Raw genomic sequence first — 23,184 nt, 5'->3', positions numbered from 1 at the left:
ATGTGCTTTTTTGTACCTCATGCTGACTTTGCTTTTCTTTTTTGACACTTGGCAACCATCAAAACCCTTACTCTTAGTGGTTATTAATTGCTAGTTTTTTAATGATGGTGTATACACCCTGCAGGTGTTTGCAATGGCACAAAGGACTCTGTGGAGCAGACTACTGCAGTCCTTTATGTTTTAAAATGATTCAGCTTTTTCTCCAAAGTAAGAAAATACTGTGACCAAAATGGTGGAATTTTGTGGCCGGACAGGAGTGAAATAGTGAAATTTAGATTAGGGAGTACTGCCTTAGTGGGATAGACCCTACTAACCCTAGATGACAAAGATTTACTGAGCAACACAATATAATGAATCAACAGTTCTAGATTCATCAAGGGCAGCCCCTACACTAAAAAGCAACCCAGATGAATTCCTCTCAAGCAGCATTAGAGATTTTCTCTTGTTAATTCACGCCTGTAAAACCAGCTTTTCTCAGTGAGCAGTGCTGACACAGTAAGGCACACATCCCTTATCCATTGTACTAACCTGGCTATCCAGTCCAAGCAACAGAAGCATAATAAAAAAAAGGATTGCCCAAAAGGTGGGCAGTGGCATCATGGACACAGCTTTTGGGTAGGCAATGAAGGCCAGGCCTGGACCTAGAGAAAGAGAAAATAGGGAGGGGGGAAGGGAAGGGAAGAAAAGTAGTAAGTACCAGCTCTTTGGTAAAGGCAGCCACCCTCAAATTCAGGGATGCCTGGTTCCGTTCAGATAAATCCAAACGCAGCTGGGAGTACCAGAAATGAAAGAGTTTGGCTCTTTTATCTGAAATCGAAGCACGCATGACTACAGCAGCAACCAAGGGCAAACCCCCAAGGCCAGTGCTAACAGATCTCCAGTTTTAACATCTGTCTCAAACATGTCAATAATGGAGCTGTCCTACACCTGCCCTGCATGGACACAGGACAGACTTGGGGCCGGGGGACAAGGGGTGACCCAAGGGAATGGCAGAATCCCACTGCTAGCCCACATGGTCATGATGAAGATGATGATGATGAAACTCTTTTGCATGCAGGGAAGGGGACTCTGCTATAAACATTCCCTGAGATTTCCACTAATGCAACCACTGCCTCCCTCTGTATGCAACCTCCAAACCCTGCATAGCTTTTCTCAGCTGGGGTTTGCACTCCAAGGAGTTTGCTCCTTCTCTTCTGCAAACCCTCCCTGCTGCACTGAGTGATCAAGGCTACTCCTAATTTTATCAACTGAAATTTGAGGAAACTGCTGTTAGGAACTGCTGGGGTGTAAAATCACACTGTGTAAAATTGCTTCCCCATGCTGTTACACCATCTGCCCCTATCCAGGTCAGCCTACATGGACCTGCCACGGTGACACTGAGCATGACCATCATCAGCCCCAAGTGCAGGATGGGCTGCAAGTGTAGGAGAGCAGCAGGGCTGGGGCTGAGTGCTGGGGGCTGAGTGCCCAGGTTCTCTGCTCTGGGACCCAAAGTGTGGAGTGCTCCTCCCTAGGCGGGGTCTGGCCTGCCCTGTGGGCAGGTGTCACCTCATTTGTACCCACACACGGAGCACAGGTGCAGTGCTCCTCTCCAGAGGCACCCTCACCTGCAGCCAGGTGCTATCAGCTGTCCTTTGTGAGAGCTTTAGTGGAGAGAGGAAGAGCCCTCCACCAGTGGGAGACAGGAATATTGGCAATTCTGCATCTATGGCAGGCTCTCAGAGGAGATGAAGAAATTTGGTGAAGCTGACAAAAAATTCTGAGGGCAGATTACAATTCAGAGTGAAACCAGGAATGCCTGGCTCATCTGCTTGTTTACTTTGAGGAGCCTTCGAAGTGCCAGTTTTCAAGTGGATTCATGTAATTTTCAATGGGAAAAGGATTTTTTTAAAGATGCTGCAGTGTGGGGCCAAAAAAAATCTTATCTCTGGTCTGTACAGAAAAATCTCAAACACTGCTCTCCCTACCTCCCACTTTTCCTTTCCAACAAGAAAGATGGAAAAAGAAGCAAGAGAAAGAGGTAAAATGAGATGACTTTTTTTTTTTCAAACTAAAGAAAACTTTTAGTCACTGAAAATATTTGAACATAAATAAATACAAATTAGCCAACAATCAAACAACTAATTTTATTTTAATGAAACACAACTAAGATTTTATATGCCAGAGGATACCAAAAAATTCGTGAATGTCTCAAATTTTGGGGAGTTTTGCTTTTTTTCTCCTTAATCCAATGGATATAGTAGATCCTCTCTGAGGGAGAGCTGCTAATAGATGGCATTTGCAGCTGATCTGTGCAATTGATGAGACAGATGTAAAACTGCTCTCCTCAAAATTTGCTGCAATTTGTATGCTTTGGCCAGTGAAACTGTTCTTGCACTGTGATACCAACTAATACCAAGTGCCCTGACCTCTGAGCTATATTTTGATTTTCCTTTGAAACTAAGTGTTGAAATATAAAAAGTCCATGTGAAAGAAAATGTTCCTGGCAAGCCCTCAACTGAAACATAAATAATCTAAAATTTGTATTTAATTTGAAACCCTGTTGTTTTGAAGAGTGTTTTGCAAAAGTGAAACACTTGTGGCTGCTATTAAAAGCCAGTGAACACTGCTATGATCCCAGCCCATGCACTGGCTGATTGCCATGGGCTGCTGTGGCATGGCTGGAGAGCTGCAGAGGCAGAGACCAGGCAGGCACCAGGAAACCCAAGGCACTATTGTCAGACAAGCTTAATCTGAATTTGTTTGCAGATGGAATTAAAAAAAAAAAAAAAAAAAAAAAAAAAAAGCAAATCTTGTGCTGGTGTAACAGTGCTACAAATTGCACGGGTGGTAAAGTATTTTTTCCAGCCAAGCAGAGGCCACACAGATTAGACAGGACTCACTATGGTTTTGTTGAGCTCCCACTGCTTTCCTCTCTATCTTTAAAAGAATTTCTCAAAAGAAAATGAAGCTGTTTATTTAAAATCTGCTTTCACTCAGGAGTCAGAAGTCTGAGTTAACTGTTGAGTAAACCTGCTAAAGCCAGTGAAGGCCAGCAGTGACCAGCCCTGGCTGACAAGTGTGTCCCAGGCACATGGCACCTACACTGAATCTGGCACTGGGAAAAAATGTGGCCATGAGATTCTGCTCTCAGCAAATTTGCTGATGTTCCCGTGGCTTTCAGGAGGGCAAACAAATGGTGTCATGGATAGGGCAGGAGGAATTTAACTCGCTGGGCAGAGATGGGGACTCAGCCCTGCGGACAACATCTTCTGCCAAGTGCTGCAGGCAAGGGGCAGCACCTCTGCTTGCTTTGGCCTGACCCAGGGGAGCAGCTCTGACCTTGCACCAAAAGAAACCAAAAAAGGCAAGGCCAGAAAACAGAGGCTCAAGCACCTGCTGAATCCTCCTGTGCTGAGGAGAAGCAGAAAGGAAAACTTCTCCCAGAGCCCCATGCAGGTCCTGGGACACTCATCCCAGGGGGTCTTCAGTAGCTCTGCACTTATCTCTCTGAGAAAAGCAGCAAGAAAACACATGGGAGGTGGTTTGGATACTTTTGGATAATTTTAGTAGTGTTTACTGTCATGTTAAAATGACTTGGCCAAAGACCAGCAGTGATGGGCACCCACAGCATGGTGAGCCGGCTGCAATCTCTGGCCATCAGTGACATGGATTTAAATAAAGGAGTAGGCAACAAAATATGCAAAAAAATCAAAAGCCGAGTTCAGAAACTAGTCTGTGCCCTTGCTGTCCCTATAATCAATTATCCAACTCCACCCTTTAAAAAAAAGCTTTTTGAGGTATTGGAAAAAGGCTATTTAAACACTAAGTGAATTAATTTGTCTTTAAAGATTACTTAACAGTCCAGTGTTACTATAGAATTGTTTAATTCTAGAAATGTCAGGTGACAGGAATGTAGCTGCCTCTATCAGAGATATAATAATAAAAATTAGAATAAATATTGACCAGATAAAAACATAATGTACAAATACTTAAAAATAGTACTCTTGGAATTGATCCACTTACATATAAATAAAAAAATAGGGCTATTTATGATTCATTTAATAGGATTATTCCCTTGCTTCCTGTTTCCAAACAAAGCAATCAACCTCCAATTCAAATAAGCATTATGGCCAAGATTGTTACTAATTGCACTTGCAAGAGCTATGCCAATTGCAGCCACCCAAGAATCCAGCGGTGCCATCAATGCCATTAGTTTTTCATTAGCCCTTGTGAAGTGAGACATTTTTCTTAAAGACTTAACTCCCAGATCCATGTGATTAGAAGATATATTGACTTTTTCATTTTAACAGCATGTTTGCAGGGGAAAGCTTTCAAATTCTATGCAGGTGAATTAAAAGTGCTCAAAAAATTAAAAAGAAATATCAAAAGTGCACTCAGGTGACATTGTTATTACTAGAATCTGATTAGCTTTAAGCCTCATGGCTGTCAAGGCCTGATTCATTATTTTTCCATGGTAATTCCCAACTAATCTGTCTGTTCTATGTGAAAACACATAGTTACACCTGCCCTCATGGACTAGAAATGCACAGAGGAAAAATGTCATCTGTTTTGTTTGAGATACAGTCACAAGCTATGAGGATAGAGCTTCTACCTCTGCCTGTACATAGGTGAATGTTAATGGGAAGGACACTTCTGGAATAAGGGAGGAACCTAAGTGTACATCAGATTTCAAAATGGACTTTGAAAGTTCTGTCAACCTCACACTGAATCTGCAGAGAACAAATGCAGGATTGCAACACCTAGAGTTCCTGCAGGTGAAATGGTCCACAAAACCCTGGAGATGGAGCTCTCCAACTTCTCTTGCCTTTCAGTGAGATTTGGGAATGTATGTGTGTGTGTCCCTTCAAAAGGCCAATGTGCTAATCCTACTCTAGTGCTGTGAGCAAGCAACACTAAGCTATAAAGATACGTAAACATGGACAATTTGAATTTGAATGGAAATAAAGGCAGTCTGAAAAGAAGGATGGAATAAATTCTTGAATCAATGGCATTCTGGACTCTGGATAATGGTTTAGTTATCTTAGCTCTAATCTCTACTCAAATGGATTAGCACAATCTAGGAAATGTGTTTGCTGCCCTGTTAATCAAGACAGAGTAAACAGTACAACCCCAGCTAACCCTCACTGCTCTAGATTAAAGCCCAAATCAACAACGTGCTTATTTTTTCTGGCAATTATGGGAAACCTTGTTCTGTTTTATCACTTAGATGTTAGCTGATTGGGTCTGCAGAACTTTGCTCACACGCTGGGCGGCAGTGCCCACCACCACTGCCACCAACACCATCGTACCTGACTCTGCCACATCAGCAATGTTCACCCCTTGCTCTTGTGCCATGAAGCCCAGGACGGAAAAAATTGCGAAGCCAGACACAAAACTGGTACCACTGTTCAGGCATCCCAGCAGCAAACAGTCCCTAAGTCACACATATGTCATGGAGCAAGTTAATTAAAAAAAAAATTAACCCATTGTCCCTACTTTATTTACATCATTTAGCTAAAACACTAAACCCCCTTAGATGGAAACTTGCCTATAGCAGTTGTATTTGTACTTGTTGTAGCTCCCCAGGGAAGTCATTGCTCCTAAGCAGATTGCATATGAGAAGAAGATTTGTGTCCCTGCATCTATCCAGACCTAAAGGGAAAGATAGAAATACTGTTATTACCAGCATTGTTGCATTGCAATAATCAACACAAACACACAGTTCAAACTAAGCAAAATCTACTAAATAATTGTTTCCATTGAGGGTGAGAGCTAAAGGACCAGGGAGACAGGGAAAGAGAACAACACATTCGCAAGTTTGGCTTTCACAAGGAAAAGAAAATTGTTAGCATCAGACCCCAGAAGAACACAACCTCTACAATAGTTCCTGTTTCCCCTCCCCAGAGAAGCTCAGTATTTCTAGTTTCTTAGTCATTCAGCTGATCCTTCCTGTTGGCACAACAATAAACGTGTTCAGTGCAATGGGAAATGCAGAAGTATTTATAACATTGCTCATTTCTCTTGTAACTCATTTCAGTTAGAGCCAGCCGACAGTCCTTAAACTGAGGATGTGAAAAGCTTGAGAAACAGGTTTGTGTATTTGTTGTGCTTATTTTTCTAGCTTTCTGGTTGTTTTTGTACCCGTTCAAACGCAAGATAAAAAGCCACAGGGGTGGGGGGAAAACAAGCAAAATACAATGCACTTTATAAGATACATATCTGATCTTGGTCTCATGATTCTTTGTCCTGAGTACATTAAAAAAAACACAGAGTGAAATAACCATATACTATGAACTTCTTGGCTAGTAAATACATAGCAAGCTATCAAAACACATCCTCTGAATCCCATCTGTTCTCTTCTTTCTGCAAATTCAAGTCTGCTAACACCAGTGGAAACCACCAAGGAGTTTGAGGAAGTGTGAATGTAGCCTGAGGACCATTACCTCCTCCCTCCCACCATCACTTCCAGCACCTTGCTGAGAAGATTCAGGAGACTCCTGTCTCCTCAGAGAGATGCCTTTGCTAGACTGTGGGTGGGAGCCAGCCAGCTCACATGAACCTCTCCTACATTATCTGCTGACACTCTGGTTGGGGCTAACAGTAGATCATAAACGTGATAGGGTCCCATAAAAGAAGATTAAACCATAAAATATAATGTCTCCTGTGAAAAGGGTGTCTTGTAAAAGAGGACAAGACTAGACAAAGAACCAAATTTTCATGATATTTCTTTCAATTACCCTTTTCCTACTTCAGTGCTTTAGTGACCATTGGAGTTTTATTTTAACCTAATACTCATTAGAAAGCAGTAGCAAAGACAGATGTTATTTCCTATTACTGTGACAAACATTTTACTATTTTCAAAGATCCCTTGTTTGCTTTTTTTTTTTTTTCATGGGGGAATATTGTACTTTTCATTTTTCACATGAACACTGCTGGCTGAAACAATGCTGATCTGCTCAAGTGTCCCATACTTGCATTCCGTGAGCACAGACAGAATTTCTATCTATACAGAAAGAGTAAGCCTGGCTCCCACTAGCCAGGGCTAAGCAAGTAGTTCCTGTGCCTCAGAAAGCATTTTCTCCACCTTTGCATGGCTTTTCATTCTTCTGTAATTTCATTCACTTCTCTCCCAGTCTCGTCCTCTTGAGCAGTGGGAGATAAGTGACACTGGTACTCACAGTTGTTGCTTGTGGTTCCACCTGTGAAGCTCACGTGTCTTTCCTTTGAAACTAAAGACTATCCTCATTAAAAAAATGCATCTCCCTTACCTGACCAACAAGAAAGCTGAGATTGTATAACGGGACAGAGTCTACAGCCTCAGAGTCCTTTGACACAAAAAAAATACACACGCATACACACACAAACACACACATGGAAAGATGCATTAACACATTTAACAGTGACCTTCTCAAGCAGAGCTCTGGAAAATATAACCCAGCATTAAAGTTCATGCTATATTTGGACCTCTAAAGACTGTGGAAAAAAACTGATTGCCATTACATCACCATCACCCTCCACCATCCCCCTTTGCACAGGAAATCAGCCCGCTCCCCACTCCGGGTTCTGTACCTGTGGGTCAGCTAACCGTGAGATATCAGGGTACAGATAAAACTTGATGCCTTCTGCAGCTCCAGGCAGGGTCACGCCACGGATGAGTAGAACAAGGAGCATGATGAATGGGAATGTGGCAGTGATGTACACTACCTGGAAATAAGAAAAGAAAAAAAAGGAATGTTTAGTCTGTGGCAGCCAAAGCTACATAACCAAGAGAGGTCAAGCAATGGGAATTCAAAGCCCCCTCATACCTAAAAAGGGTCTGACCTGATTTTCTGTGTCTACTTTTAGTTTGGCGGTCTTTACTGCCTTAGGCCTGAAGGCATTGCATGAATCCCCCCAGAGGGCCCAGTCAATGGTCACATCACTCAGACCTGATATTGTACAATTCATGACTTTTGTTCAAATTCTGCCTTTGTGTTTGTCCTCCTCACATGACAAGTGCCAGGGAAGGGAAATGGTTTACTCACTGAGGGCCCCTGAAACATTATTACCTCATTCTTTATTGGAACTTTCAAACCTACAAATGGCAAACTGTTTCACAAGTTCTGCTGCTACCTCTGACCCTGCTGTGCAGCCCCACTGCTGCTCCTACAGTCAACCTCCCCAGAACTGTGTGCAGAGGTGAAGGTCATTTTGTCTATGCTCCTGGTTCTCCCTTCCTATCTCCTTGAACACATCAAGCCCTTCAGGTTGGCATCAGCCTCCACAGTGGTAATTTCCAGTCCTATAACTTCGTTCTTGCCCTTGCTGTCTATTCAGCAACATCATTACTGGAAACTAAGGCTCTATTCATCCAGTTTGAAAATATGTCTTCATTATCTTTAACCTCTATTCCCACTCTCTTTGAATAACAGCCTACTTTTTCTCTTCTTGTTATCTCCTCATTCATTTGATGAAAGAGCTCTTTGCTTTCATCTCCAGCACGAGGGTTAATTGAGCTTGCATTTGGACAGTTCTATCTTTAGACCCACACTTTTTGACCTCTAACATTTTGCTTTCTTTGCTAATCAGTGCTTTCTCTCATTTTTTATATAACTGCTGTGTTACAGTCACTACTGTCCAAGAAAGGGCATTTTTCTTGGAGTCAGATGATTCCCCCAGGTAATTACAGTTTGCTGCCATGAGTTAAAATGCATTTTTATTTTCCAGAATTTACTTAACTACTACAAAGCTCCCAGGATGCTCCATTTTTCTTCATAACTGTGTCCTCTGAGAATAAAGAGGAGAACTCAAACCCTGCATTGCCATAATAATTCACAGAGTGGGGTTGATTTCATAGAATGAAAGGAAATTTTTTCATACATGCTCTTTTAAATTATCTCTGAGTTTTCTGTGCATTTTCCACAAATACCATGTATTGCACATTAGCCTAGTTTCACCAAAACCAGGATAAAAGGAGGATTTCTGCACCTTCTTTTTTTTTTTTTCAAATAAGCCAGGACTGTGAAAAAAATCAAAGTTTTCCTACCAAAAAAAAGTTTTGATGTATTTGCAGGAACCAAATGAACAAAAACCCACAGAGAAGTCTTTGCACTGCAGGTAGAGGTTCTCTCACAATGCTGCAGGAATTTTTAAGATCAAGCACATTATCTGAAGCTTAAGCATAACTAATATTTTCCATCATGATTTCACATTTATTTGTCCAAAGCTTTACCAAAAGATTTGAAAACTACAGCTTCCCCCCACCCCCACCCTGCTCTCCAAAGAGCCATTAACACACTGGAAAGCAGGGAAGTGCTATAAACAACCCTCTACTAAAGTAAACTAGACTTTTCAAATAATTCAAGTCCTCCATTAGAGTTTACAGTTTACTTTTCTTTGACCCCAAAGTTAATGGAGCCACCTGGAGACTTCCCAATGGTTTTGTTGGTCTTTGGCTACACAGCCGCACGAGCTCTGATGCCGTGGAGAGCAGAGAGGGAATTCCTACCAACCACCCTGCTCTAGAGGGAATTCCTACCAACCACCCTGCTCTAGAGGGAATTCCTACCAACCACCCTGGTTTAGAGGGAATTCCTACCAACCACCCTGGTTTAGAGGGAATTCCTACCAACCATGCTGCTCTAGAGGGAATTCCTACCAACCACCCCGCTCTAGAGGGAATTCCTACCAACCACTCTGCTTTAGAGGGAATTCCTACCAACCACCCTGCTCTAGAGGGAATTCCTACCAACCACCCTGGTTTAGAGGGAATTCCTACCAACCATCCTGCTTTAGAGGGAATTCCTACCAACCACCCTGCTTTAGAGGGAATTCCTACCAACCACCCTGCTCTAGAGGGAATTCCTACCAACCACCCTGGTTTAGAGGGAATTCCTACCAACCACGCTGCTCTAGAGGGAATTCCTACCAACCATCCTGCTTTAGAGGGAATTCCTACCAACCATCCTGCTTTAGAGGGAATTCCTACCAACCACGCTGCTCTAGAGGGAATTCCTACCAACTACCCTGCTCTAGAGGGAATTCCTACCAACCACCCTGGTTTAGAGGGAATTCCTACCAACCACGCTGCTCTAGAGGGAATTCCTACCAACCACCCTGCTCTAGAGGGAATTCCTACCAACCACCCTGGTTTAGAGGGAATTCCTACCAACCACCCTGGTTTAGAGGGAATTCCTACCAACCACCCTGCTCTAGAGGGAATTCCTACCAACCACCCTGGTTTAGAGGGAATTCCTACCAACCACGCTGCTCTAGAGGGAATTCCTACCAACCACCCTGGTTTAGAGGGAATTCCTACCAACCACGCTGCTCTAGAGGGAATTCCTACCAACCACCCTGCTTTAGAGGGAATTCCTACCAACCATCCTGCTTTAGAGGGAATTCCTACCAACCACGCTGCTCTAGAGGGAATTCCTACCAACCACCCTGCTTTAGAGGGAATTCCTACCAACCACCCTGCTTTAGAGGGAATTCCTACCAACCACCCTGCCTTAGCCATGAGACCATTTTGCAGGATTTGCAGAGAACACAGGTTTTTAGATGTCTGATTTTTACAGACCTGTTTTCAACCTTTTATCTTCATGGGGAGCAGAAATAGCACCACGGGGAGGTTGGAATGCATTTTCTGAGCAGACACCAGGGTTGTCAAAGCGCTGCAGAAATGTTCACTCTCACCCTGCTGCTGCAGGAGATTTATTGCACCCACCTTTACCATAAAACTTGCATAATCTCCTCACTAAGTCACATCGGTCAGAGGGAATAGAGAAACAAACATTTTTGTCAATGCATGCTTTACAGGTGTGGAAGCGGCTCCTCGGGGGAAAGGTGGAGGGAATCCAGGGCAAGGCACCAGCTTTTTAATGAGGCCCATTGATAAAAATCACAGAAAGCAAGGCAGGAACTGCAGTAAAGCAAGGGGTTTAGTCAGCAGTGGAACTCATGAGGTCAGGCTTCCTACAAAGTTTTGTCTCCTGGCTGATGCTGCAGTGTGCCACAAGCTAAAAGTGCTAAATGATGCTCTCTCTGCAGCTGAGGCACTTGGAATTTCTCCCCCTGACTTTTCTGGGGACTTATAAAAGATGAGTTCACACTGTGGCCTTTTTCTTAGGAGGGGCACTTATGGGGTCACTTCCACCTAGTTGAGAAGAAATATGAGGAACATAGTACTTTGAAATCCTTCCTCCTCTGTCAGACTTATCTGAACAGTGCCTCAAGCAATTTTGAAAGCTAAGAATTACACAAACATTGGCTTCAAAAACTTATGAAAATAGGTATAAAACCACTACTGAATGCAAGGGGCAATAGTATTATGCTGCACAACAAGTGCCTGGCCAAGATGTGCAATGGAGCAGGATGTTCAGGAGCGATGCAACTGTTGTCCTTTACAAGAAAACATGATTTTGAAAAGCATGTGATGGGACCAAACCCACAAGCTATGTAGGATCTTTGTTAGTGACAATGCTCCTGAAGGATTACCTAAGTTTAGCCTTGTGTCCCCACAGAACTCTTCTGTAAGCAAGTGGCATTTCAAAACTGCTGTGCCTCCACAACACCCCTACCACATCTCTGTTAACACCCATCCTGCTGCACTGGGATGAACTTGGCTGGAGTGAGAACACAGACACACAGTGCAGAGCACCATCCATCACAGGCCTGAGACCTTCTGCACTCATGACACCAGTGGGATGTTCATCCTCTGAGAGCCAAGGTGGGGCTCAATCTGTGCTTGTGTCTGCTTCTTGATGCCCTTTCAGTAGTGGCACCTTGACTCACAGGAATTTTGGACATTGATAATGACTTTCAAAAGTCAGTTGAATTCTCTTACTCAATGGAAAAATATAGTTTTTCCAGGAAACAGTGAATATCTTCCAGAACAGCATTACTTAGTATTCCTAACATCTCTATCTGCAATGATTATAGAATGGGTAAAAGAGCACTTACCTTCCCGGTGGATTTGACTCCTTTCCAAATGCAGAAGAAACAAATCACCCAGACAAGGAGGAGACACAGTGCTAGATCCCACTTGATAATACCAATATCTTCAATCCCCGAGGACAAGCTCAGCACATTGCGCCTGAATATTTGAAAGGAAACAAATGAGAGATGCAGGAGCTCAGTTGATACAGACTCTGTTGTGATGGCTAAGAATACATGATGGTGTGCAGGGCAGCTGATGCACAGACAGATCTCTGCTCTCAAAACACATGCTAAGTCAGTGGCTTATGTGACCAAAGCTGTGCTTTGCAAACCTACATCTCCCTATGTCTGTGGGGCTCCTTAATTCAATATACTGCATTTAAAAACCTTCAGCTCTTTTTAGCAGCCTATGAACACCCCAATATGAGATAAAAGAGAATTTGGTTTCTTGAAGATCAAAAAACAGCTTGCCCCAGTGAAGCTGCCTTCACCCCACGTGGTACACCCCATGTCTCCATCATGGACACTTGCAGATGACCTGTATCCACATGTTTTTGCTCCTTTTCAGTTCATAGCAAGGCTGCCACGAGGAGGAAAGGGAAAAAGCAATGCAGGGAAGTGTCAGGCCACGTAACTTTGCAGGGTGAAGGTTGGAGCCATCATCTCTTCTCCCTTTGGGACCCCCAAACCATCACTGCCCAGGTGCTGCCCCCTGCCCTCAGCACCTCCAGCACTGGCGTCTCATTTAGCTAATACCAGATTATTTGGGAAATTTTGTTCCCTCACTTAGATTAATAAATAAAAAGTAATTCCTGAGCTGCGTTTTAAGGGAGCAACATCTAACCATTAAAAGAGCCTGATCCAGAGGGGAAATATTCATTAAGGCTTCTTTTTTTTCAAAATTCTCGTGGCTTACCATTACGTACTTAATTTAAAGTATTTTTCAAATAATTTCATGCAACATTCACTGTCCTCACACACTACACAGGCCTTGTCATACTCAACACTTCATTTGTCAAATATGTAAAAGAACAAACTGTTTCTTACTGTTCACTAAGCTAAAACTCTGCAAATGAACCTGGTAAACTCAGCAAGATTTTTTTAGTCAAAGAAAAGTTTTGACCTCTATTACCAAAAAAATGCCTTGCCCCAAGACTACAGAAGAGAACTTGCTGCTTAACAATTTTTTTATTAATTATTAGTTAAAATTTTCTTTCAGGCAGCTGTAAAAGTCAGGCACTTTCATTCACCAGAGTCAAGGAGAGCAGAGCCCAGAGCAGTCTGGGTCAGGCTCATGTGTGGGGAGTCACAGCTTTGCATGGGGATCCAGTACAAGACAGACCATGGTGGTTTGCCTTTCCCCTGAACTAATGAATTATTTTTTTTTGCTATTACCATGGAAATAATAGTGAATGAAGTCACTGATGGAAAATCTGCAATTAGTTTTTGGAAAAAGCCCTGGATTGACCAGTTTAATAGGACTCAAGCCCGTGCCCATCTGTTTCTGCATCTCTGCTTGCCAAGCTCACTTGGATTACCTGTGTGACCGTGTTCTCACACCAAATGCTTTCTTCTCTCTGAACGTGTGTCTATTTTGTTATGGAAAAGGACTAATGGCACCAGACAGGGTAAGTCTGCCCTAATCAGCACAGCTATTCAATAGTTATGAGAACTCCCTCAGTAATGAATATTTGGCATAAAGTTGCAGTCTTGCTTCACCTGAGTCTAAAGAAACAAAGGAAAATCCTGCTGTGCATATACAAAAGAAGAAAATACATTTATAAGATGAAAAAGTTCAGCCACAATCTCTATGCCTTTTTAAAAAATAAATGGCAATTTTCCAATCAAAGGGGCAGTTCATATTAAAAAGGCAATCTATAGAGTTGGCTCTTGGGAAACAGTGAATAATTAACTGCAAATGCCTTTTGGAACAGGGAGCTTTATTAATGCATTCAGCTAAGACTTCTTTGCTTTTTACAGCAGAACTAAAAGCAAGTGGCCATCTCTCCTAGACTTTGCCCCAGCAACTCTTTCAGGATTTTTTGGAAGACACCCCAGTGGGTGACTGAGAGCCAGATATCTTGCTTTTCTATGCTTTTCTTGCTTATCCCATCCCACAAAGACTGACTTCCTCAAGGAATATGCTCAGAATTACTAGGGGAGATTCTGCATTACAATTCTTTTATGACTTCTAGCCCTACATATTTTTGCAGAAGCACTCAACACGGATATTTGATCCTGTAAATTCAAGTTCAGGAAGGAGCATGAGCTGGGCTGTGCTGATAGCTCTTCAATCTTGTTACATAACCCCCAAGCTACTGAGATTCAGCCAAGCCCACTAGCTACCTTCACACCATCACATACAGAGTTGTTAGTCATTCAGATTTATAGTCTGATGCTGTCATTAACTGTCACTCATTTATAATCAATGGGACAACAGGCTGGGGCTGAGTTTGTTATAAACAGGAGTTCTTGACCCTTGAACATTAATATGTTCTAGTGTGTGCAATATGGAAATGTAACAGGAGCTGTAACTGGCTCTACAACATAAACAAAAATAAAATGAAGAGAGTTATGCAATCCTTGGGGGATATTCCAGCTCATTAATCAAGTGAATGCTGACAGGACCTTTCAAACCAGGAAAGGTGAAGCACCCTTTGTTGGATGGATAAGAATAATTAACACTGAAGAGTTTGTACAGAAGAATATTAAAATGAGAATATTAAACAATTTAAAAGACTCTCACATTTGCTCCTCAAGGCAGAGACAGCTGCTCTAGATTTTGTTTAGTGTTTTGTGCGGCTCCCTTTAGGATTACATGCCATTAGCATGTGATGGTCTTTCTTGGGATTTGGACGAATAAAGTCTGCTGATTACCAAATATTTATAAACACTTGGCCAGCACCAGACAATCAGAGGTTTTGTTCAACCCTAATTACCCTATTACACTTATCCCTTATGTATTAATATGTGTGTAAGCCTGCAAGGTTTTGAACTTCAAAATAAAATCTTCAGAAATAAGACCTGAAGCATGTGATACCAAGAGGTAAGTCTCCTCATATAAAGCCTGATTTTCTTAACCCCCTTTTATTGCTGCTCAAGCAAGCATGTGATTTGCACCAAACATTAATTCAAATGAACTAAAATGTCAGGCTGCACAATATATCCAGCCAGGCTGAGAAGTTCAACCTGAAGAGGTTAATGCATCCATGTGGTCAATTATACCTGGGCAGCACTAGTTGTACAAAGCAGAACTGATGAGGACACTATATAAATGTCCCACAATAAAAATGGCATTAGGTTTCAGAAACCAAATACTCACAAAGCTCTGAATTAAACCAGAATTAATTGTGCCACAAAGAAAATGGATATCTTCAGTTAAAGACTAATTATTTACCTGTCCTTTCAATGTTGGTAGCTGTTTGGCTGGCAGCCAGTATTGTCTGTGGCAGCATGGTACCTGAAGTACCTCAAGTAGTTGGTACCTGAATAGTTTGAAGAACTATTTTTAATTTCAGAATTGTAAAGAATACTAGCATGTCTGGGAAAAAAAAATGGGGATATTCAGTGCTTGCACCATGTGGAAGCTATGCTACTTTTATTACAACAGTGCTGCATGATCTATGCTCTTACTTTAAGACATCAATAGTTATTTATGCACAGACAGCAGCTATTTTTAATAGTCCTCTAAGTGTCATGACTCCTGGAGGCAGCTTGCTCTGTTAAGGGCAGTTTTGCCCATGATGAAACAGTGAATTATGGGCAGTATGTCTGTCCCAGTAGGATTACAAAGCCAAACTCCTCCCTAGCAAGACTCCAGGGACGAGTTCAGCTTACAGTGTCTAAAACTGTTGAGGACACAAGTTAAAGTGGCTGCAAAGTGCAGGGAGAGCTACTCGAGGAGCACAGATCACTGAACAACCTTTGCTGCAACTCTGCTACAGACACAGTGAGGGCACAACTGAGACAGCAAAGTGTGTGAGGATCAAGGATTTTCTGTCCAGCCTCAGCTCCTCCAGCCTGACTACATCTACAGGAGGATTTGGTTCAACTTACAGAGGAGTCTTCTGACTTGGCTTCCCTTAGAGGGAAGGCAACTAAAAGCTCCATCACCAATGTGCTCCCATGGGGACATCATTCCCCTTATCCCTGGCTGCCCTGCCACAACACCCTTCATCAAACACCTGCTGTGGTGTGACCCACAGAGAGCTCTGCAGTTCCTCAGAATTCTGGAGTCCTCACTCTTTTACAATCCCTTTCCCAGCTCCCAGCCCTTTTCCTTTCTGTTGTGGTATCTTCAGTCTCCTGAATTGAACATGCTGCCCGGGGACCCCAGGGAGACAACTTGGCCCACAAATCTGGGCAGTACAGTAGGAGTTTCCAGAGCAGCAGGACAATTCCATGGCCACATCAGGAGCCACCAAGCTAACAGGTGCCCCGGGTACAAGAGGACTGTCAGCAAAATCACTGCACAAAAGCAATAATGAACACAGTGCTTTGGGAATCTGGGGGAGCAACTATTTCAGGAGCAGCACTGTAGACCTCTGCTTCCTTAGGAGGCCTTGAGAAGACCTTGGAACACTTGATGAAACCTCATTTGGATTCATGGCCTTGAGTCCGAAGTCATTGTGGGAGGGTCCAAGGAGTGAGAGCTGCTTTCCCTTCCCTCTCCTGCAGCCTCTCAGTTCCCCCAAAATATCCAAAGGTATCACTTAATCGTTTTCCAACTTCCCCCATATTTATAAGGGAGGAAATCACCTGGGAAAGCAGCTGTTCCCCAACATGGAAACACAGAGCTCATGGTGAAAACGCTGCTCTCAGAGCCTGCACCCTCCCTCTCACACCAGCCACCAGAGCCTTTTAACAAACTACCAATCCCAGATTCAATCTGCCCCTTTATATTTTGGCTCTCGTGTTACAAATTTTAACACAGCTCCTAAGACTGCTTTTTTTCTAAACCTAATGCATGACAAACATCTTCAGCATGAACATGATTCCTGCTGGGGCTTTGGCTGATGCTTATTTTTAAAAATAGAGAAGTAGGTACAAGTTGATCAGAGATGAAACTGCACTTTAAACATGCTGAAGAAGCCAAGCTCGGCCAGAAACTGATTCTACCCATAAGTGACTATCTATCTGAGTAAGCAAGCAAGCAAAAAAATTATTAATAAACTATTTGAAGATCCTTTGGATTTAAGTTTCCCTACAGGTGTCTTCCTCTGCTGCTGTGTTTTGACTTATATAAACATACAAGAGTTTTGAGGTCATGCCTGTTCAGAGATCATGTTATGCAATATGATTTAAAACTTGAAAAATAACAGAGAAATGAGAATAAGAAGCTTATGACTGATGAAATTCAGGCATCTGGCAAAACAGCCTCTTCAGAAAAAAACGTTCTTTTCTGCAGAAAAGAACGTTGTAACAGAGATGACCTGAGAAACCTAGAATACAGGACAACGTTCGCCACCTCTGTCATATTTATTACTGAGGTCAAAACCTTATATTGTCATCAGACTGAAGAGAGATGTGTTACAGCTACACAAAGTGTACAGCAAATTCTAACAGCTGGGGAAGAGACAACCACAAAGGTGATGATTTGTCGCTGTTTCCACTGTAAATCCCTGCTATCAGGGTATCTGCAGTGACTTGTTTGTGTTCTCCTGCCACACTCAGAGAATCCAGCCAAGAAGGAAATAAGTTTTCTTTCAAAGAAGAAGCTGTATTGGGCTTTTAAAGCTCTCTGCACGGTGTAGGATAAATACACTTACACATCTATCACCTGCCTCCACCACTCCCAGACTTACCTCAAGATAGGTGAGAACCAGTAGCAAACACTGGTCAAAACACTGACACGCTGCTCAGTTTTCTTTCCCTATCTAACACTCCCCACTGGGCTTCCATAAAATCTCAGGACTGACCTCTGGCATGCCACTGAAAGTTCCCTGAAGGCACCATGAAGAGGGGATACTTACTCCCAAAACTCTGTGACAGGAGAGGTGAAGTTAGTGGCATTCAGTGATATCCAGAGCGTTTTGTTCTTCCTGAGAGTGTCCTCCACACAGGTGGGCGTGTTCCACTTCTGGTGGCAGTGTGCCCATGGCAGCACGCTCTGGAACGACTGGAACAGGTAGTAGAGTCCCCAGGCCAGGATCACGATGTAGTACACATTCAGAAGGGACACAATCACTATGGAAGCATAACCAATTCCTGGAAAGAAGGGGAGAGACAAGAAGAACGTGCAGATGTGACAGCTGCTGCATCTCCTGGGGCTGGTGTCATTCCCATTGTGCTGCAGGCTTGTCTCCCACCCTGCCCCACTGCTGATGGAAACTCAGCTCAGCCACACATACACACAGACCTGCCACCATCTCTGGCACTCAGGCTGAGTTTCTGGCTCTGGTGGGCTGACACTGAGGGGAGGACTGCAGGAATTTACCCAATTTAACACTGACACAGCTATTTCAAGTTTTAGTAGAGGGAAGTCAAGGCTTTGCTTGTTTGCTGCACCATCTCACTTCTCAGGTACCCATGTGGGCAACCTCACTCTTGCCACACTGTGCCCCAACTTTCCTGGCAGCAGCTCAGCTGGACACCACCTGCACCACTCAGTTATCAAGTGGCTGGGCTCAGTCTATGTGGGGGAAAAAAAAAAAAAGACATCTCTTGAATGAGTTAAAAAGGGATCTGTGTGAAAGTGGTGGTTTTTGCCTCAATTTCGCTTGTGCAAAGGAAGCATGGTATTTGTGGATCTTATGGTTACCTGGATCAATCTCTGCTTACACAGTTTGCCAGTTATGGACCACAAGCAAAATAAAAATATTTCCTTTAAAAATTTAGAGCTGTCTCTTACAAGAACCTGAGGCTCCCTTTAACATCACTCCAATGGATATTCCAGCACGTGGGGCTTTTTATATATAAAATATACTGCCTCATATTTTGCAGTTTAAAAGCTTGTTGCAGCAGAAGTCTTTATCACCAGAGATTATTTCCATGTCAGATGGAAACAAGCAGAGCAAGTGCTATTTATTCTGTACATCTGCATTTCTTTCAGCATATACAGCTAGTCACATTAGCTGCACTTTCTCTTTATGGATGCCTGGGAGATTGCTATTTAAACAAGGAACATTCCTTCTTCCTCCTCCTCCTCCTCCTCAAAAAGAAAAAAAAGTTTTCACAAAAGTGGGAGGAGGAGGAAGAAAATTAAGCTAAAGCAGCACAATTACATCACCCTCAGCAGCATTTTGAGTACGAGGTGGGAGGGTGAACCTCAGAGAAAACCCCCACTTGTGCTTGGGGTGACATCAGGGGAGAGAGATGCCTGGAACAGCAACAGTGGCAGAGCTAGAGGCACAGCAGTGTGAAGTGCCCACTCTTTCCAAATGGGATTTGAACAGGGCCACAGGTTTAGTGTTGTTATTTCAAATTATTCTGCCTGTGCTGTCCAGCTGTAAAGGGCAATCTACACATAAGACAGGCATTCTCTGTCATTTTTCTAACCTTTCATTTTTCCTTCTAGCTAACTTCCAGAGCAGCCTTCACACTGCTCCTGTGAGTATTGAGCAGGCAAAGGCCCTTTGATGAAATCAGACAAACATTTGCCAGGACCTGCTCAGTTATGATCTAAGCCCTGTTCCTGAATCCCACCAAAAAATGCTGTCCAGGTTTGGACTGCATCAGTAGCAGACAGATGATGCCAATGATAAACTTTCACATGGAAGATGGATTTTAATTTCCAGACCTAAATAACATTTCAAAGATGGTTTCATTAATGCCATCTAGCCTTCCAAGACAACAGTTTCTCTGCTACCTGTAAACAAAATGTGCAATTGCCTTAAAAGGCATAATATGCAATTTCTTTCTTGGTTATTGGCAGTTTTGCCAGTTAACAAGCTGATAGCATCAAAATCAATATCTCACTTTGTCCTTCAGACTCTCTGACTTCTACCTTTCCAGGAACCAATATCATACCCTTAATTACTAGAGCAAATAGCTGAGTTAATGGGCATGAGGGGAATGGTGCTGCTACATATGGCTTACAGAGGGGGTCTTTAGGCAGCAAAGCACAACAAGATGTACTAACCAGTGAAAATAGGGCAGATCTTTTCCCAGCATGTAATTCCACCTTCGGAGGTATACTGTCCTAGCACCACCTCCAGGAAAAACACGGGAAGACCTCCCCCAAACAGGAAAATGAAATAAGGTATAAGAAATGCACCTGTTGAGAAAATACAATAGTACATAATGAGATTAAATAATAGAACTTACACAAGATCATCAAAAAAGTGGCAACAGGCACATATGAAGAAAGATATTCGATACTTTAATATCACTATACAATAATTTTATTCTGGGGTATTTTTGCTCATTTTTTCTGAAAAAAGGATGAGTATAGGCTGGAAAGGACATATTCTTACCTCTTTAAAGTGAATATCTCCAATAACAATGGCAGATTGTTAGGCACATAATACTTTCATATGGCTCAGACTGCTCTTACTCTGAAAACCCCTGGTCTGAAATCCTAATGGTCCATATTAATAGCATGTCTTCTAGTTAAAACTCAGTTGTAGCAGAAGTAAAAGAGCAGGAAAGGTTCAATAGCACAACATCAGAAATTGCTGCATTTTTTTTTCCCAATTAAAATTTTACAAAAAAACTATTGAGTGATGAAACAATCTCTCTTGAAGACTGTGAGGGAGGCAGAAAACACAGGTATGAACAGTCTTCTTAAAAACTGGATGAAGGCACTGAAAAACAGTGAGCATGGGGCACACAGAGCGATTCAATAAAGTTATACTAAAAACTATTGAGTGATGAAACAATCTCTCCTGAAGACTAGTGAGGGAGGCAGAAAACACAGGTATGAACGATCTTCTTAACAACAGGATGAAGGCACTGAAGAACAGTGAGCATGGGGCACAGAGAGGGACTGCTGGGCGTGGATGGGAACTCACCTCCGCCGTTTTTGTAGCAGAGATACGGGAACCGCCAGACGTTGCCCAAACCGATGAATCCCCCCGCCACGGACAGCAGGAAGTCGATCTTGCTCGCCCACTTCTCCCGCTGCGGGGGCTTCCCCTCAGCCTCATCCTCAGGCCGTGTCCCCGGGCTCTTGCCGGGGGAAGGTTTGAGGATGTCCTTGTGGAAATCTTTCAAGCACTGAAGCTTTTCCTTTGTTGCCATATTTCTGCTTTCTACACAGAAAAAGAAGAAAAAAAACAAGAGGGGTTTATTAAGCAGTCTTTTCCAGCTGAGCTCTCTTAACACTGCAAGAACTGTTTAGCCAAACTCGTTCTATACAAAACAGTGTTGTTTATTAAGCTGAGACAGGAAAATGCTCCTGATGACTTCACTGACCAGGAGAGGCAAAGTCCCCCTGCCTGTGTGGTCACCTCTGTGCAGGCAGAGCGGTGCAGAGCACCGTGAAGCGCTGGCTCTGCTCGCTGCTGACCTGCTGCCCCAGCAGCGCTCCCCGTGCCGCCTCCCGCACGTGGCGCTCCTGGGCAAGCGTCTAACGCTGCTTCCATGCCCAAAATAAAGCACAAATCACTGCATCTGGCTCCTTCTAAAACATTCATGTGAAATACAGAATTGTAAATCTCACCTTTCCAGATAAAACCCATTCTTCTACTTCCCAATAATTTGAGCGATCCTGTGTTATTTACTGCCTGCAATTTCCATTCCCTCAAGTACTATAAACCTTTCAGAAAACTATACATTCATAAAAACTGCAATGGAAAGTCATCTGTTCAAATCAGCCTGCAGGAACTGAAGGAATCTTTTCAGTTTATTCCATTTTCATAACTGCACTGTTTTCCCTTGACATCAATAAAAGGACAGAAATAAGCCTTTATATTCAATTATTGTGAAATGCACACCTATGCAATGGAACAGTTTGCTGAGAATGATGGTTCCTTAGTTAATTAAAAAGTCAGTGGCATGAGTCATATTAAATAATAGCTGGTTTAATAATTTATATCTATAATTTTTTCTCAAAATCATAGACATTCAAAAATAATAACAGAAAGAATTATTCTAACAAGTGTCTTTTTAACCAAGATTTTCTAATGAAAACAATTTAGGAGTAACTCACAGCTTTTATGTTAACTGAGATGTCAGGCATATGTGGCCAATTAATTCCCCACATAACTCAAGTGACTTCAGCTGGCTCTGACCAGTTATTATTGCATAGTGTGTTGATACTGAAATTTTCACCAGAACCAAGCAAACAATCACGTTTGTTCCAGATCATGACCACTCGCTGCTTATACATGTCATTATGAGTATAGTCATAAAAAAATCATGGTGCAGATTATGCTGTTTGATAGCTGCCAGCCTCCCCCATACCTGCACACTGGTTTTGATCTCTAACCTGACTGAGCTCATGGCAGTGACCCGAGGATTGAGCTGACATTAGCTCTGCAGGAAGTTTTTAATCTGCACAAGATTTTGAGATAGATATGCATCACTGTACCTGCAATGCTTTCCAGTCACCACGGAAAGTTTCAGAGGGCTAACACAGCCACAAACCACAGCAGCTCCGCACTCACCTCACTGGTGGCCTTCCAAAGCAGGCACTGTGACAGCACCTGCCTATCAGGCCATGATCTAAAGAGGGACTTTAATCTCCACTATGTTAATCATTATGACTTTCTATTGGTTTTTAAACCAGGCCACTGGTGACACGAGCATTGCAATACCTCGTGACCAACAGCAGAGAGAGCTCACAGAAGGAAAAAGTGAATCACAGGGTGATGGACCATCACACCACTGCACGGGGATGAAGGCAGGGCATATCCCACCAAAATAGCTCCTGTTGGTCACTGTTAGAGACATGGTATGAGATAAAGCAGTAATGGAATAAAAATGGTAGGGCTGGCTCTGTAACAGTCTTTAGGCCCTTAGTTGCTTTTGGGCTTAATTCACAGTAGCTAACCTGAGTTGGGTATCATGAATTGAGATTAATGGAGGAGCCTCCAAAGGGGATTCACAGCAGCCTTAACCTCCCTGAGAAACCTCCAAACTCCAAACAGGCACCATCCTGCATAAACTTCTGGAGTCCTCTTTTGAGGAAGAAAAGAAAAGTGGACATAACTGATTTTCTTCAAAGAGGTGGATGATGTCCTGCTCTCTCTGCAACAGCTACCAGGTATGGAAAAAGCTCATTTTTGCTTTGTTTTTCTATTTGTGCTCCTTGAATCCCTATCTTTCATCTTAGTGGAGCATGTCACAACCATCAGGCAACAGGCTATTCTGGGCTGAGGAATGGAGGGCATTTGGATCGTCTCA

The 23,184-nt window shown here is 42.8% G+C and overlaps 1 protein-coding gene across 5 annotated transcripts in view; it reads right to left on the bottom strand.

The window, feature by feature from the left end:
- The window catches only part of SLC6A6 (solute carrier family 6 member 6), an 84,929-nt gene that overhangs the window by 8,896 nt on the left and 52,849 nt on the right, over window positions 1-23,184 (bottom strand). For all 5 annotated transcript variants that reach the window (XM_058813077.1, XM_058813074.1, XM_058813075.1 and 2 more), the window contains 8 exons: window positions 20,850-21,089; window positions 19,979-20,113; window positions 17,871-18,105; window positions 11,923-12,055; window positions 7,552-7,686; window positions 5,531-5,634; window positions 5,292-5,416; window positions 529-641 (listed from right to left, as the gene is read on the bottom strand). In XM_058813077.1, the coding sequence (XP_058669060.1) occupies window positions 529-641; window positions 5,292-5,416; window positions 5,531-5,634; window positions 7,552-7,686; window positions 11,923-12,055; window positions 17,871-18,105; window positions 19,979-20,113; window positions 20,850-21,078 (1,209 nt within the window). In that variant the 5' untranslated portion in view covers window positions 21,079-21,089. The remainder of the gene's footprint in view (window positions 1-528; window positions 642-5,291; window positions 5,417-5,530; window positions 5,635-7,551; window positions 7,687-11,922; window positions 12,056-17,870; window positions 18,106-19,978; window positions 20,114-20,849; window positions 21,090-23,184) is intronic.

The sequence above is a fragment of the Ammospiza caudacuta genome, chromosome 12 (assembly GCF_027887145.1).
Source record: "Ammospiza caudacuta isolate bAmmCau1 chromosome 12, bAmmCau1.pri, whole genome shotgun sequence".
Lineage (NCBI taxonomy): Eukaryota > Metazoa > Chordata > Aves > Passeriformes > Passerellidae > Ammospiza > Ammospiza caudacuta.
This window is presented reverse-complemented; position numbering and strand designations above follow the sequence as displayed.